This window comes from Salvia miltiorrhiza, chromosome 8 (genome assembly GCF_028751815.1).
Source record: "Salvia miltiorrhiza cultivar Shanhuang (shh) chromosome 8, IMPLAD_Smil_shh, whole genome shotgun sequence".
Classification (NCBI taxonomy): domain Eukaryota; kingdom Viridiplantae; phylum Streptophyta; class Magnoliopsida; order Lamiales; family Lamiaceae; genus Salvia; species Salvia miltiorrhiza.
In genome coordinates, this window is record NC_080394.1 from 5,695,347 (window position 1) to 5,711,656 (window position 16,310).

Genomic DNA, 16,310 nt, shown 5'->3' on the forward strand with positions numbered 1-16,310 from the left:
ATATTGACATGCATGCAGCATAAGATTAGATTTAAAAGTAGTAAAGAAAATAAGAGCCTATAACCTGCCTAATTATGTGTAGTTAAGATCACATTGACCAAAAGGAAGGATTGGCAGTCCAAAATTATTGAGCTTTGACAAAATATTTTGATAAATTTGCAAGTAATAAATGAAGTCAAAATGACATAAATTGCAAGTCGGCACATGAAAACAAGGTCAAATGAGCAGCGCGTCTACATTTTATTAAGTCGTAAAATCAATTTAATTTAAAATTAAAATCACATTAAGGGCAATATCGTAATTTTGGGTCTCAAAGGCTCCTTACATAAGAGACGAGCGAGTAACAGAAAAAACGAAATTTGGTAATAAATTTAGAGGGGAAAACAGAGAAAAAGGAGAAAGTGATGAGCGAAATCGTGTTATTGATAGATGATTTGAGATCATCATCGTCTTCTTCTGCGCCTTCCAATATTTGCAGAATCTGCCATGATGAAGAATTTGAGAGCTACAAAACTCTCGAGGCTCCTTGCGCTTGTTCTGGGACTGTAAAGGTATCTCTCTCTCTCTCTCTATATATATGTATGTATAGCTGTGTAAATATATATATATATATATATATATATATATATATATATATATACGTATTTTTTAGGAGCCTTTTTTTGATCATTGAATATTGTTGTTTTCCAGTTTGCGCACAGAGATTGCGTACAGAGATGGTGCGATGAAAAGGGCAACACAACTTGTGAAATTTGCTTACAGGTTTGTTTCTCTGTGTGTGTGTGTGAGAGAGAGAGAGAGAGAGAGAGAGAGAGCTTAATGATCATCGCATAAATAAACCCAGAATATTATTACTCTGATTTCATCTTTATTTCTTTTCCTAAATGGTTTTCAAATTCTTCATGTTTTTTTTGCTGATAATTCGAGTTTTGTAGTTTAGAATTCGTGTTTGAGTCGTTTTCCTGTTTGAGAAGCTTCTCATATTCCCACTAATTTGGCTGAGCTTCGAAGTTTGGATTTTTCAAGATTGTCCCTTTCTCAGAAACTTAAAGAAATAAAAAATGAAGAAGAAGAAGAAGAAGAAATTTCAAGTTTTTCTTCGTTACTTTTATTTTAATATTTTACATATATGTATATATTAAATGTATAGTGCGTGTTTATGGTTTTCCAGGTATACTGTCTTTAAAAGGCAAAGAAAAATGTTAATGTCACTGTCTCAACTGAATTTCTTGGGGTATAAATAAGGCTGCTTTTTTATCCAAGTTGAATGCTTTTCTTATTTTCTATTGCAAGATTGGGACAATAACATATGTTCTTATCTAATTCTCTTTCCAAATTAATTTAATTCCACTATTTTATAGCCCCACTCCTTTTTATTCATTTTTGTGACGTCAATTCGGAGATGGGTGATTATAATATTTTAATGGAAAAGGGTGTTTTTAATTTATTATTACAATGATTATTATAACAAGAAGTGCCTTTTCTTTTTTTCCTTTTTTAAAAATTTAATTGCAGAAATTTGAACCTGGTTACACATCTCCACCAAAGAAAATACAGCTAATCGATGCAACAGTGACAATAAGGTATCCACTTCTCTCTCTCTCTCTCTCTCTCCAATTATATTTTAGAAATTAAGATAAGTATTATTATTAAATTAAAGTTTGATTTTTCTTATTTTTAAATACACCACCGGCTTCATTATGGATTGCCCATCAAGAATTTATGCAGACATCTCCTTAATATTTTATTTATCCTCAAATTCAGGCCAATAATTCAAGATTCGTACTATGTTTATTTGTCTTATCCACTAAGTTGGTTTTTAGAAGGAAAAAAAAAAAGAGAGATAAGCATTACATCACATTTTAATATAGATGTTGAATTTTATCACATCAATCTATATCATACATCATGTATTATGTATATAGAAATACATAAATTATTCTGTCATTCATAATAGTTGAATAGTTGGTCGTATTTAGTCATTGTTTTATTGGTGCCACTGGAATTAATATTTGAAAAAAAAAAAATTCAATTTCACATTACTGTATACGTAGTATTAATATGATTTAAAACTCAGTGATTTATATAGTTGATGATTGGATGATAGGGGGAGTTTGGAAGTGCCAAGAAATGATGAGCAACAACTTGAAACAGAGCATTTTGAGTGTGACGATGCAGCTGATAGAAGTGCTTCTTTTTGCAGAACATTGGCTCTAATTGTGAGTACTTTATTTTATTTCATATTTTCTCAATTATTGTATCTCTCTCTCTCTCTCTCTAAGTGGGTAAAATTTGCAGTTCACAGCGCTGCTTCTGACAAGGCACTTGTTTGGTGTTGTAAGTGGAGCAGGGGATTACCCCTTTTCACTTGTTACTGTAAGTAGCCACATTTTCTACCATTAAACATTGATGCATAAATATAAATATTTATGCATTAAACATGGCAGGTGTTGATAGCCAAGGCTAGTGGTATACTAGTTCCCATGTACATACTGATTCGGATTTTAGCAACACTACAGAGTAACATTAGGCATCATTATCAGGTATTTTTGCCACACAATATTATCCTACCTACTTATCTACTGCAGCAAACTAATCAATCAACAACGTTTTACCTGTGTTTCAGAATGCTCATACTGATTCAAACTCCGACGATGATGATGATGACGAAGATGATGATGAAGAAGATGAAGAGCGGCGGCATAGTAGTATTGAAACACTAGTTTAAACCTATTCTTTGTACCTTCTGTGAATTCTTCTCCTTTTTTCTTTTTCTTTTTTTCATTTTTCTTCTACATATACAGATGAAGATATAGAGAAAAGCCTTACAGAAACATTATGAAAATGGGGGGAATTTTTTTATATTTTATCTGCAATTCCTAAATAAAATTGAAAGAGAGCCAGAAATGTGATGATTCCTTTTCATAGTTTTTTCACCGCTGATAACAATTATCTGCAAGTCATTTACATGAGCATACCCAACCTACACAAGTCAAAATTGCAGCTGGAGCTCAAAACTAACAATTCACAAAATATGGAGTAGCATTTTTTGGACAATATTTGAATAAGGCTTCAATATTTCACCCACAAATATTGAATTACAAAATTCAAGCTCAGAGCAAGTAATTGATATCATCGGAATGGCACTAGTACCTGTTAAATGCTCTGATGTAGGATTCTTTCGCCTGAACTCGAATTATGCCGGTAAAAATTGCACCTCGCTAGGTAGAAGTAAAGGCTTCTAGGTAGACTGTACAGGCAAAGTTCCTACTATTGTTGTAGAAGTAATCCTCGCCTTGGACTGCAGGCTGGTTAACAAGCCATCGTTCTTGCTTTCAGCGAAAGTGTGGTAGTCTGTAGTAGCTGCGATCTTTATCAAGTTTCCGATGATCAATGATGCTTTGTCTTCCCACTTTTGAGCGGCGCCTAATCTATTGCCATAAGTTCGTTCAAACTCCTGAGACATTGCTGCAGCTTTTCGTAGAACTGTATCAGGAAGTCCTGGAAATAATAGCAAGAAGTAAGTTAGTGATCCTTGATGTTTTCCAGAAGCTATTCAACATTTTACGTACCTGCTAAACGAGCAACATTAACACCGTAGCTTTTAGGGCATGCACCGGGTGTCAATTTGTATAGGAAGACTACTTCCTCGAGACCTCCGACTCCTTTTGTGACTTGGCAAGCCATATGACAGAGGGAGACCTGCATGAAGGTTTCGAGCAGGAAGGGTTTATGAAAAGCTTAAAAAAAATTATGAAGAAATCTGTCTGCTCAAGTCTCAATTACTATTATTATTACTTGTTTGGAAAAGAGAAGATATGATTGATAGACATACCTTAGGATCACTCTGGTAGTCAACAGCTAATCTATGATAATGTGTAGAAAACATTCCCCGGCATTGCACTGTGTGAACAAAATGTTCGAGCACCGATGCACTGCCAAAAGAGACCAAAATAAGAGATTAAGGAATGAAATGTTCTTGTTCATTAAAACCGAGCTAATTAAAGCAGACAACTTGTTTATAGTAATTTGCTGCAAAAAGATTAAGTTGCACATACGCGATGGCTTGCCCATCTGATGTTGAAGTTCCTCGTCCCAGCTCGTCCAGTGCCACAAGTGAGCTACGCGTTGCTGAAGTCTATATTCATCATTGACAACAAGTTATAACATGGCAAGATTTCAAACTAAGGTAGCCTATTTTTATAAGAATAATTTGAGAGCTTTTACATGGATTGTGGCAGAATAAGTTGCATTTCATAAAATATATGACATTTGGTGAAGCAAACTCATATGATGAATTTTAGAGATTTAATAGGAAAGAACCGGAAGACTAACTATAAATCAGTCCCCATACCTATTGCAAACCTGATACCTGATCCATCTAAAAGCACCCTACCGGAACCCCAATGACGATTAATTCTTTTCTCCCAAACACGACCCATTAGGTTTGGACAGGTTAGGTACCCGGTAACACCCACTAATGTATCGACAAGATCAACTCACCAGCATGGCTGCAGTTTCCAGAAGCTCCGTCAGAAATGTGCTTTGACCAGCCATAATATGATCTTTAGCACCCATTCGAACAAATATACGGTCAAAAGGATTCAAAGCAAAACTTTCTGCAGGCACATCAGCTCCCATCTGTGGAGAATCAAAAGTAAAGGTGTTGATATAGAAAACAGAATGATTTCGAGTATTACTTGGGAAAAGAGATCCAACACCAAACCTGGGCCAAAATCACAGCCAAGCAAACTTGGCGGAGAAGAGTAGACTTCCCACCCATGTTAGGACCGGTAAGGAGTATAAAGCTGGAGTGACCAGAACCACCTAGTGTAACATCATTGGTGACGAAGGTGCCCTCTCCGAGGGCATCACTCCTTAAAACAGGGTGCCCTAAGCTTTTAGCCCTGAGGAATGGCACTTCATCAGGATTCAATGAAGCTATAACTGGGCGACAACTTCTCCCTTCGTAATAATCATTTGCAATTGATAAGCTGATTAAGACATCCAGCTCTGCAAAATAGCATCCAACTCTAAAACATGAAATATATTCAGATACAAAATCTCTTGAACAACTACAACTGCAACTACATCAATGGATTTGCATATAAAGGAATATAACAGGAGAAGTGATTTTAAATGAAGCTTTCTAGATCAAAATACTATCAACAAAATGTTAAATGGACATACATTTTGCAGGAACAGTTTTGTCCCTTCTTTTTTAAAATAAAGTCAGATTCGGCTTTTTTTTTCGTGAGATATGAAGACACAACGTGAAACAAAGGCAAGTGGCAGGCTCACAACTATCTCTTTTCCTCTTAATTTTTACATGGAAAAGAAAGATCTTGACAGATCATAGTTCACACAAAAACTGAGAAAATCCAACTTCATATTCAGAACAACACTGATACCTGCAACAGCAGAGATGTATTGCCTCCATTTAATATGATTCTCACAAAATCGTTCTATTAACCTCTGAAGAATGCTCTTCAATTTTGACTCCTTCTCAGATTCAGCTCGTGAAAGCTCTCCTATCAAATCTTTAATCACTGGGGACCAGTATCGGGCAAAACCCTGTGAAATTAATCATTCAGAATAGTAAAGAAAGAAAATTGAGATCCGCGCAAGCAAGAAAGGGCAAGTAAATTCTCAACACGGTCAAATACATTCCAGATTCCCCAACTACTGGAACTTTTGTGGAAGAAGTACAAGCCCTTCAAATTTTATTTCACAGGAAGCAAGCTTAAATTATTGGTCGATTTTATTTACAAAATGAATAAAATGTCTTCAGGTTCAAATAAAATAAAATAAATCATTTTTTGCTATCAAAATTGTTACCTACTAGTCTGCTACAGAAAGCAGTAACAGATTTGCTGCCTGCACAACGAAGATTAGATAACAATATGAAAGTTGTTCAAAAAATTACAAAATCATTAATGGGATAAGGAGCAACGTTACATTTAACTAACTATGAACAAAATATTGGCCAGTACTGAAGCTCATATAGAGCTAAGAAATTTTCCCACATAAAACCATGTTTATGGGACAAGCAATATACCTACTTAAATAGATCTGAGATGTTTCTCCAAGTCCCATTGGGAGCACAGCATTTGAAGTGAAGAACTACAAAGAAAAAATGTACAGCCAGACATTGTGGTTTTACCTTCTTCGATGATCGTAGTTCAAATTCCTTCGGAATTTCCTGTGATAAACTCTCAGGCACTTCCAACAGGTATGTATCTTTTCCAATTGTTACATAAGAAATCTGCACCAACCAAAATGAAATAAAATTATGCAAAAAGTTCAATCATCATAAACCAGGCAATTTTAGAATGCTTACAGATGGATCTCCAAGTAATTTCCGCTGCTCCTTTAGATGTTTTCCGAGACTGGATTTAATGTCTTTCACTACTTGGCACGCAGCATCATAAGAAACATCAGCCCCTTCTCGAGGTATGATGCGCCCTGATTGATATGCTTCCTCCCAATCAAAGGCATCCTTGAAATGCCTCAAAATTGAATTGACATCAGGAATCCCTGAACCTGGAAACATCCAATATAAGGATTTAATAACCAAGGAGAGTTACAGTGAAAGGTGTTTCGGCTATACCAGGAATTAATAGATGACGAAGTAGTCTAGACTCCACATTCTCTAAAATAGCGCCAAGTGCAGAGCATGCATTGGTCATCAATTCACATCCACGCAGAACTGAAATGAACTCTTGGAGCTTCTTTTTTGCCGCATCCTCATAGAGAACAACTTTATTTGCATTCCTGCCACTAGCTTCACTGTATTTACCCAGAAACCAAGAATAGAATCAGTTGAAAGGAAATAGTTAAAGAAACATTAATGAAAAGTATTGAGACTGAAAAGCACTGTAACTTCACCTGCCAGCAAAGATGCGTGCAAGCAAGCGTTCCATGTCAGGTAGCTTTGATAACTCTTTTCTGAAGCCAAGCACGTTAGGTTGATTAACTCCCTACGATACAAAACACAATAATATTTAAAAAGAAAGGCATTTTTCATAGCAGAAGTCAAATTACCACAATGAGCAATAAGAATTTTAAGTTAAATGAGTTCATGTCTCTCACATTGATTAGATACAAACACATCAGACGAAAAGACTAAGGCCTACAGACAACAAAACTTATGAAAAGAGAGGTTATCATAGTCAAATATACCCTCAGTTCGGCTATAGCATCCTGCCGCTCCTTAATTGACTCAAGATGATACAAAGGTCTGGCAAGCCATGTCCTAAGCAGTCGTTTACCAAATGCTGTGGCACAATGGTTTAATTGAGCATATAATGTCCTGCAAAAGACAAAAATGGCGGGGAAGAGGATGAATAAGATAACATTGAAGAAGCATTTTGAAACAAATATGAGAAGAAAGAGTTCAAGTTACCCAGAAGATTCTCCATTTCTGCTATTTTCAAATATCTCAAGATTTTCCAAGGCAGCAGCGTCAAGAACCATGTATGGTTTTTGGGCAATTTCACCAAGACCAGAGCATGGGAGCAAATCAAATTTAGCAAATCTGAGGAGAGATTCATCAAGGAAAGCCTGCCTTAAATAGAAAAGAGTTGCACCAAGTGCTGATAGTGCTTGGCTTCCATTTTCACCCTCACTTATGAGGTTTGATAGCACTTCTGGTAGGCAGTTTCTACCATCATTTGTCACTGAAGAATCACTGGGCTGAAAAGTACTATCATTTTCTGATGGACTATGAGAATGATCATCAAGGCGCTGATAAATGCTTGTAACTTCAGAAATAGTTTTATCAGCATCCCAAAATTCAGAGAAAGGAACCAGCTCGTTGACCAGGGGATTTCTTGTATGCCTAAATAGAGCCTTTTCAGTCTCAGTACACAGCAACTTAGCCGGTTTTATAATTTCCACTGGCCTTAATTCAGATAATAAACAGCAAAGCGAGCTGCAATCAGCATCGTCCCTGAACTGGTCAGAGGAACCATACTTAATCCCAGAGAGAAAATACATCGACATGAGAAAAGAAAGCACAGGATGAAGTCTGCCATTACAAGCACATGCAGAAAATACACAATATATACTATCTACTTCATGGAATTCACAAATCAAGAGGTACCAACATGTCTCAACAGGAGCAAACCACAAAAATTTTATTCAGGATAGAACACAAACATATTCAAGACATCAAGCTCTTTATATGCTTAGCAACAATATAATTAAGTTTTTCAATCCCACCTGCCCAAGGATAATCTTGCTTGTAGCAACATCAACCGCACAGATACCAAATATGTGGACACCTTGTTCATTTGCTGAAATTTGGCAGCTTTCCGTCACAGCAATTATATATGAAGCATCAGGGTTTGTTGAAAAACTTTCTCCCTCTGTTAAAGTTCCTTTTGTCACAACAGCACATATCTCGCGTTTGACAACCTGGAATGATCAGCAGTAGTTGCCAAACATCATGATACAATAAAGAAGTTTTCCTATGAGTTCCTGAACTGATTTTATTTAGTAAAATTGAAAGAACAGTTCACTCAATGACCTTATCCTTGGAGCCATTTTCTTTTCGACGAAGACCAAGCTGTTCAGGTGTCTCTGTTTGCTCCACAACGAGAACTCGATAACCCTATTAAAGTTTAAAAATGAAAGTTAAACTAACTAAAAATTGAGCTAGCGTATACTAAAACCAGAACCTTTTACAATGCAAGACAACCTTTCTTGCCAGCTTCTCTACATTGATTGAGAAGTTCTTCTCTGGGAATCCACAGTGAGGTTGGTCTCCCTAGCAGCACAAGCAACTATCACTTAACAGCTTCAAATTTAAGGGCTAAAATAATCAAAAGAGCACATCTATATGTGTCATAAAGATACTACAAGTCTCAGAAGTACAATTGTATGATCAGATTCTCTCCTCCTCTCTAATAATACTAGCATGCCAACATAAATAAACAACCAACTAAGTCATGTACCTTCATATACTGCAAGCCAAGTTCTTTGGCTCCAACATGTGCATCCATTTCAAAAAGTTCATAAAACTTGCCCATCTGGTTCAACAATAGAAAGACAATCATTACAAATCTCGGAAAAGCAATGGGTAACTAAGCTGATAGCACAGACTAGAAATTTTAGCTATCTAATACGAGTTTGGCTGATACCTTGAAAAAGAGAACTTTGTCCATATGCTTCGACTTAAACTCCCACCATTGCCGCTACAATTAACAAAACACATCAGCAACTATTCAAAGATATCCCTGAACAGGGCTAAAAACAGTTATCTGAAGAAAGTAATTACCTGGCCACCCGTTAAATTCTTCACAAAGTTTGGAGGCAAGTATAAGGTTCTAGGATCATACTTCTCATCCCCAGGGCGCCTTCGGTTGGCATCTCTACGATCTCTACAAAAGAGAGAATCAATTTAAATTTGTTCAGAGTAGACCTAACAAATGCAAATGTCTCAGGCAAACATGAGAACACCTAATGTTAACAGCATTAATTAAAGACTCTTCCATAAACCGACTTAAATACTCCTTGAAGAAGAAGGTCAAATCTATCTAACAACTTACAACTCAAGGAAGTGCAATTTCTCTGATTCACGTTTGGCAAATCTTTCCGTCGTGTCTACCATTGAAGGGCCATCCAGAAGGGATGCCTTTACACCTGCAATGACATAATCTAGAGTTTACTGCTGATCATACAAATATAGTATTCTATTATACATCACTGACATTAGCTAATGTTTACATATATTGCAGTATTACTACACTGATACTGATTATCAAATAAAAAAACATAATAGTAGCATGAACTCATGAAGAAGTAAAACAAAAAGGGCACAAAAGAATAACCTTCACCTATCAAATCAAGTTACTCTTCTACAAATACACACCTCATAATTTTATTTTCATTTAGGGGGACTCATCACTTACTATAAGCACTAGTTCCGCTAATAGGTTCGGTCAGCTTCTCAGCCTTGCCTGAAGGAGAAATCTTGGAAACACTACTCTTCAGCTCCCCACCATTCTTGCCTTTTTTACTAGCAACGGCTTCTCCTACACCCCCTTTTCGTTTCCTCGAGCTCGTATTCTTCCTAATACCAGCGCTTCCACTTTCCTCTTCCTCCACCTCCAAATCCTCCAAACAGTCCTCATCTTCTAATACCCCATTCCCTTCCTTTCCCTCCCAGTCCTCATCATCTGAATCATCTTCTAGTTCTTTGAGATTGCCCTCATCAACCTCATCGTCGTCATCTTCCACTACCGAAAGCCTTCTTAACCTCCGAAGCTTCTTTTTCACCGGCTCCTCAATCCACTCAACCTTTTCCCCTGAAAGATTCAACTTTTCCTCTTCAGCATCGTCATACTGAACCAAATGCTTTCCGGATACCTCATCAAACGACTTCACGACACCTTCGTACCACGACTTATCCAGCGGCCAATAAACCCTGACCCTTCTGTCAACAACCTCCGACCCGTACGATTTCTTCTCCGAGATAGGTTTCTCAGCTGAAGAGGCGCCCAAATTGGGGCTTATGACTAGGAGGGGTTTCTTACGCTTGGACTGAAGGGGTGAAGGAGTGATCGGGCTCGGGCTTAAACTCGGGCCCGCGTTAGGTTTAGGGTTAAGCTTCGAAACAGCCGGCGACGGCGATTCTGAAGGAGCCGGAGATGATCCCGACGTGTTCTTGCCGAAGAATGCCGTGATCTGTCGCTGTTGATTGACTAACGGCGACCGCCCGTTGCTGGCCTTCTTCGACGGCGCCATCCGATTACGAGTTTATTATGCAAAACTTGTGTCAGTGTGCGACGGCTATATGCATATAGAGAGGGAGAGAGAGAGAGAGAGAGATTTAAAAGCGGGAAAGTGGAGATACGGATACGGAAGAGCGGAGAGGGAGAGATGGCGGGAAAATGGCGAGGCGCGTCAGTTAGGCGAGTATTGGCGGGAAGTAGGGGAGGAAGCCATGCGGCGCGTGCACTTCAACGTTCGGAGTTTTACTTTAATTTTAAGAATCTATATCTATATAATATAAAAAGGAGATGTAAATGTGGAGTAATAAATTGGTAATTCTTCAATGTTGGCCTAATGTAACATGCACGGATTTAAGTTGAGCTCAATCAAATCCAACTGATAGTAATTAGTTGCATCAAATAATTGTCCATGACTAATGTTGCAGTAGGTTTTATTAACTTTTAAGATGGTAACTGAAGTTGAGCGATTGACACTTTTATCTGGATTGTGGAACACCGTTTTTTATTTTTTTATTGCACTAGCAGAAAGAACATACGTTGTATGTGTAATTAATGTTATTTTAATTAATAATTTATTATTTTAAAAAATGTATTAATTTATTATTTTTATTAGATGGATATAGTGATTTATAAGCCTTATTAATAGCTATATCTATATAGCATAGATTGTGATAGTATTTGTTGTGTCAAATTTCTTCATATTCAACATGCATGTTGGTATTAATTTTTTATCTGTCTATAGGCATGTCAATATTTGTATTACTTCATTTGTTGTTTTATGTGGAGTAAAATTTTAGATTGCCATTGAATTTTTCAATTTAGTGTTGAACTGATCAAATTTATGCTTTCTCAAATACCACTACGTGTATGTATACGTTTCAATATAATTTTTTAAAATTGCATTCACAATATTTTCTACCATTCATAATTTTAAATTTATGTATTTGTACATTCTAATTTTTTGTATTATTTTCGAATATAATAAAATGACACGGTAGGCAAATGCTAGTTGACAATAGCTTGATACATGGACTTTAATTTATGTAATTATTTTTATAAAGAGAAAGTCGTCGCGTCGGCCGTTGTATACCACTCTCTCACATTCAATCAATCTTTGGCAGACTTTGGCTACACAGCTCCATCTCTCTCTTCCCTTTTGATTTGGTTGGATCCATTTTGATTTTAAGCAGCTCTTCAAGAAGAAATGTCGGCTTACGCTGCGCTGATTTCTCTCCACCAAATTCTGGTAACCATCGTTTACTTCCAACCGTGGATCACTCACAGCACAAATCAACTCCAAATCCTTATTATCAACGCCGCTTTTCTGCTGAAATTTCTCGATGCCTCCTCTCGTGCCCAAACATCAGCTCTGGAGACGAAGATGAGGGATGCAGCTTACAAAGCAGAAGATCTTATCGAATTCGGAATTCTCGATTCCGAAAGCAGAATGTCCTACAGTCATATGAGAATCACGTTTTTCTACTGCCTTTACATCATCTTCGTCATCGTTTCAGGTTTTCTTCTCTTAAGCTACGTTAAATTAGAGGCCGTACCTGCTCGCACCGAGTTCATCCTCGAAATTATGTATTGCTTGATGAATGCCCTGTTTTTATATCTATGCATTCGAGAAATATATGTTTTCCCGCCACTTGATGATTCTCCAGAGCTGAATCGCGTGTTGTATGATTTTGAGATCATCGTGATGGAGGCGAATCGGATCAGTGAAGCTCGCGAGATGTCGTCTCATGAGGCACTTGTCTCTCTCCGGCGAATTGTGGATTACATCCTTGATTCCGGTGACAAAGAGCAACTCAGACCCCTTCAGGAAAAGGTCATTTTCTTGTTGGATTTTCTGGGAAATCCTTCTACTGCTTACATGTCGACCTTAAATCTCGATGCAACCATCAGACACGCAGTTTCTAAGGCGAAAAGAGCTCTTATTGAGTTCCAACTTCCTCGAAAGTTTAGTCTCGAATTCGAGTGGAGACGCTTCTCTGCATTGATGAGGAGTGACTCGTCGGTTCTTCTTCCACATGCCTTGTCCGTCGTGTTTATCAGAATCTGCAAGTATTATCTACGAACATCCACATCAGAGATGACACCTTCTGGAATTCCATGGAAAGTGAGCATTACACTGGAATTCCCAAAAGAGATGACACCTTTTGGAATTATGAAGCAGTTGAGCATTACACTTGCATCCTACTTAAGCAGCATTGTGGTTGCACACGTGGTTTTAGCAGCCCAAAGAAACTCTAAGGCATCAGAGAATCAAGAGTTGCCTCGTGTAATAGATGATTTCAGTATCATTGTGAGAGATGTGATCGAGATCAAGGATGCCTATGGAAAGACAAGTGACTTGCTTGCTCCTCCTGCTGCTGCTGCTTCTTCATCTGGACAGAATTTAGGAGGTGCTAGAAAAGATGTTGTAGTGGGACTTGATGGTGACTTGTTGAAGATGAAGGAGCGTTTGCTTCGTGATTCCTCCAAACGCGAACTTGCCTTCATTCATGGGATGGGAGGCATAGGTAAAACTACTCTTGCTAGGCAAGTTTTCAAAGATCCGGATATCTATACTCACTTTGATGTCTGTGCTTGGGTGACGGTTTCTCAGGAGTACTCGTTGCGCCATGTCCTGCTATGCCTTCTACATTCAGCACGGATCCTCACAGAAGAAGATAAAAAGTGCCAAGACGATGATGACAAATTAGCTCTGTATCTTTATCAATATCTCATGCACAGGAGGTATCTCATAGTAATGGATGATGTGTGGGACATAGAGATTTGGGATTTCTTGAGTAGATTTTTCCCAGAGAATGATAATGGAAGTCGTATCCTCATAACTTCTCGTCTGCCAAGTGTGGCCAGTTGTCTCGACTCTGGTAGTCCTCTTCATCATATGCAATGCCTCAATGAAGATGAAAGTTGGAATCTACTTGGTCAAAAGGCTTTTGGAGAAGAAGATTGTCCATTAGAGTTGGAATCCATTGGAAGAGAGATTGCTACGAGCTGTAGAGGGCTTCCTCTTGCCATTGTTGTAATTGGAGGTCTCCTCTATAAGGACATTCAAATCGAAATCTGGAGAGACGTAGCAGAAAAATTAAAAAAATCACAATTGAAAGATATCAAAGAGGAGCCGTGTTTGGAGATACTAGGTTTGAGCTACAACCACTTACCTCACCATTTGAGACCCTGCTTCTTATATATGGCGGTTCTCCCGAGAGATTGTGAAATCCCTGTCTCAAGACTTATCAACTTGTGGGTTGCAGAGGGATTTTTGGCACCATATGCATCTAAAACATTGGAAGAAGTGGGTGAGGGCTATCTTAAAGATCTCATCGACAAGAACTTGATCTCGGTATCTAAGAGGAGTTGTAATGGCAAGATGAAAACATGCAGCATCCATGATCTATTAAGGGATGTTTGTGTCCAAAATGCTAGCAAGGAAAAGTTTCTTCATGTTGTGGATTCGGAAGGATATGTAACCCGAGAATGGGGTGATGAAGCTCCACGTAGACTAAGCATTCATCCTGATGCTCTACAAGTTGATGCCAAACATGACTATCTTCGTTCGATCCTCTGTATTGCTAGTAAGTCTATTGAAAACCCTTCGGCTTTCTACTTGGGTTATGTGTATCTTCGAGTACTAGATGTACTTGAAGTTCAGTTTGGTGAGTTTCCTCATCAAATCACTAAACTTGTTCGTCTAAGATATCTTGCTCTCCACTATGATGGTTCGCTCCCTCCGTCCATCGCAAAACTTGAGTATCTTGAGACAATTGTCCATCATTCTTCATTTCGCAAGTACCCCTTACTTCCTAGGGTGATATGGATGATGCTGCATCTAAGGCATATCTATGTGAAGCCAGGTTGCTACTTGTCCGATTCTCTCGGTTACCAACTGTTCCCGCGTTCTTCCTCCCTTGGATATTTGCAAACGCTTGTGGGGATTAGAAACTTCAAATGGAGCAAAGGCATCGTCGAAAGAATTCCCAATTTGAAGAAGTTGGGAATTTCGATGGACGTCCCCTCTTCTGTAGATTGGTCAACATACCAGCTTGATTCCCTTGTTGATCTGCACCAACTTGAGGCTTTGAAGATCATTATCAAGTATGATGATCTAGAGCTGGGCATTTCTGCTGATCCGCCAACGCTTGCGTTCCCTCGAAAGCTGAAAAAATTGAGTCTAAGTGGGTGTAGAATTCCATGGGCAAGCATGAGAGCCATTGGTGCACTGCCGGATCTTGAAGCACTCAAACTGAGACGGGAAGCATTCTGTGGCTCGTCGTGGGAGACTGTAGAAGAGGAGTTCCCTAAACTCGTGTTTCTGCTTCTGGAAGAGCTGAGTTTTACGAGGTGGGAAACTGATGACTCCCACTTCCCTCGACTTCAACACCTGGTTATAAGGTCATGCGTCATGCTAGAGGAGATCCCTTCTAGCATCGGTGATATTTCTACACTCGAGAAGATCCAGTTGGATCATTGTCGTTCCTCTGTTGTGGATTCTGCAAATGAAATTCAAGAAGAACAAGAAAGCATGGGGAATGAGGCCCTCAAATTTGAAATTGAACAACGGTAACATGGCATTTGCGTCTTGTTAGTTTGTAGTATCTGAAATTCCTCAATGCTAAAAATATTCATGGTTTTGTTCAGGAGGAGAGAGGTGGATGAAGTGAATATGGAGGCAGAAGGAGTGGGAGCAGGAGTGTTTGAAGTTGTTAGAGATGCCATCCAAAGCGGTGGATATGAAATCTTGATCCTAGTGTTGGGAGTGGGAATCATTATAATTGGGGGGTATTACTTATCAAGAGAGGTGGAAATTGGCTATTAATGTACTCCCTCCGTCTCACGAAGCATGACACAGTTTCTTTTTTGGTCTGTCTCACGAAGTATGACACTTTTTTAAAAATGACAAAAAATTTACCCTTTATTCACATTTTCACTTTTTCACCTACCACACTTAACACACAAAATATCAATTTCTTAATTCTCGTACCGAAAAGAAGTGTATCATGTTTCATGGGACGGAGGGAGTAGTAAATCTCGATCATGAGATGGGAATCGAATCATGATTCTTATGTTCGTAATCTTATGATTGGTTGAAATTTGGAATCACTATTTCTAATGGAATTAATCATTCCCAAGTATACAGTGTTTGAGTTAAAAGTAGAACCACTTACTTTATATAGATGATGCATTGCTGCAGATTGATTGATGTAATTGCTTGAGACTTTGGCCATCCTCGTCCTTCAACTTGTTAAGAGTTCATTCTTTGTAGTTTTCTAAAGCCGAACAATAAATATATGCTGCATCGGAATGCACTAATTGAACAGAATGTAAGCTTCACAAAAACTGAGTTGATAAATGCCAATTTCATAACTGAATGGTAGAAAAAGTCCCCAGAAAAAAATTATTATTTCACACAAATTGTTCAACTATTAGCATATATTATATACTACTATCAACTATTACCATATATATGTATATATTATATACTTGAATAATAGAATATCTTTCACAGAGTACTGAATTTGAATACTATAAACTACTAGTTAGCTTTAATAATGAAAATAATTT

General features: G+C 38.0%; 3 protein-coding genes across 4 annotated transcripts; 2 read left to right on the forward strand and 1 right to left on the reverse strand.

Moving 5' to 3' along the window:
- The first annotated feature begins 227 nt into the window (after positions 1-227).
- LOC131000355 (uncharacterized) lies at positions 228-2,907 on the forward strand. Its single transcript, XM_057926226.1, has 7 exons — positions 228-551; positions 691-762; positions 1,516-1,583; positions 2,108-2,219; positions 2,299-2,376; positions 2,448-2,543; positions 2,627-2,907. Exons 1-7 carry the CDS (start codon positions 405-407, stop codon positions 2,726-2,728), a joined length of 675 nt encoding a protein of 224 aa, XP_057782209.1. The 5' UTR covers positions 228-404; the 3' UTR covers positions 2,729-2,907.
- On the reverse strand, positions 2,887-10,985 carry LOC131000354 (DNA mismatch repair protein MSH6). Of its 2 annotated transcripts, XR_009093714.1 has the most exons (22): positions 9,915-10,985; positions 9,552-9,645; positions 9,281-9,383; positions 9,144-9,197; positions 8,958-9,032; positions 8,702-8,770; positions 8,531-8,614; positions 8,224-8,418; positions 7,406-7,956; positions 7,183-7,312; positions 6,889-6,980; positions 6,611-6,789; positions 6,341-6,543; positions 6,164-6,265; positions 5,412-5,574; positions 4,727-5,013; positions 4,504-4,641; positions 4,059-4,138; positions 3,836-3,935; positions 3,573-3,702; positions 3,154-3,501; positions 2,887-2,983 (listed from the first exon to the last, which is right to left on the reverse strand). XR_009093714.1 is itself a non-coding variant. In XM_057926224.1 (21 exons), the coding sequence occupies exons 1-21, from the start codon at positions 10,747-10,749 to the stop codon at positions 3,242-3,244; spliced, it is 3,924 nt and encodes a 1,307-aa protein (XP_057782207.1). In that variant the 5' UTR covers positions 10,750-10,985; the 3' UTR covers positions 2,999-3,241. The 2 variants fall into 2 exon arrangements, 1 of the variants encoding a protein (XP_057782207.1); XM_057926224.1 differs by lacking the exon at positions 2,887-2,983 and having other exon boundaries at positions 2,999-3,501.
- An 816-nt stretch (positions 10,986-11,801) lies between these two features.
- Positions 11,802-15,972, forward strand: LOC131000356 (putative late blight resistance protein homolog R1A-10). Its single transcript, XM_057926227.1, has 2 exons — positions 11,802-15,308; positions 15,387-15,972. The coding sequence occupies exons 1-2, from the start codon at positions 11,941-11,943 to the stop codon at positions 15,562-15,564; spliced, it is 3,546 nt and encodes a 1,181-aa protein (XP_057782210.1). The 5' UTR covers positions 11,802-11,940; the 3' UTR covers positions 15,565-15,972.
- Positions 15,973-16,310: the final 338 nt, after the last annotated feature.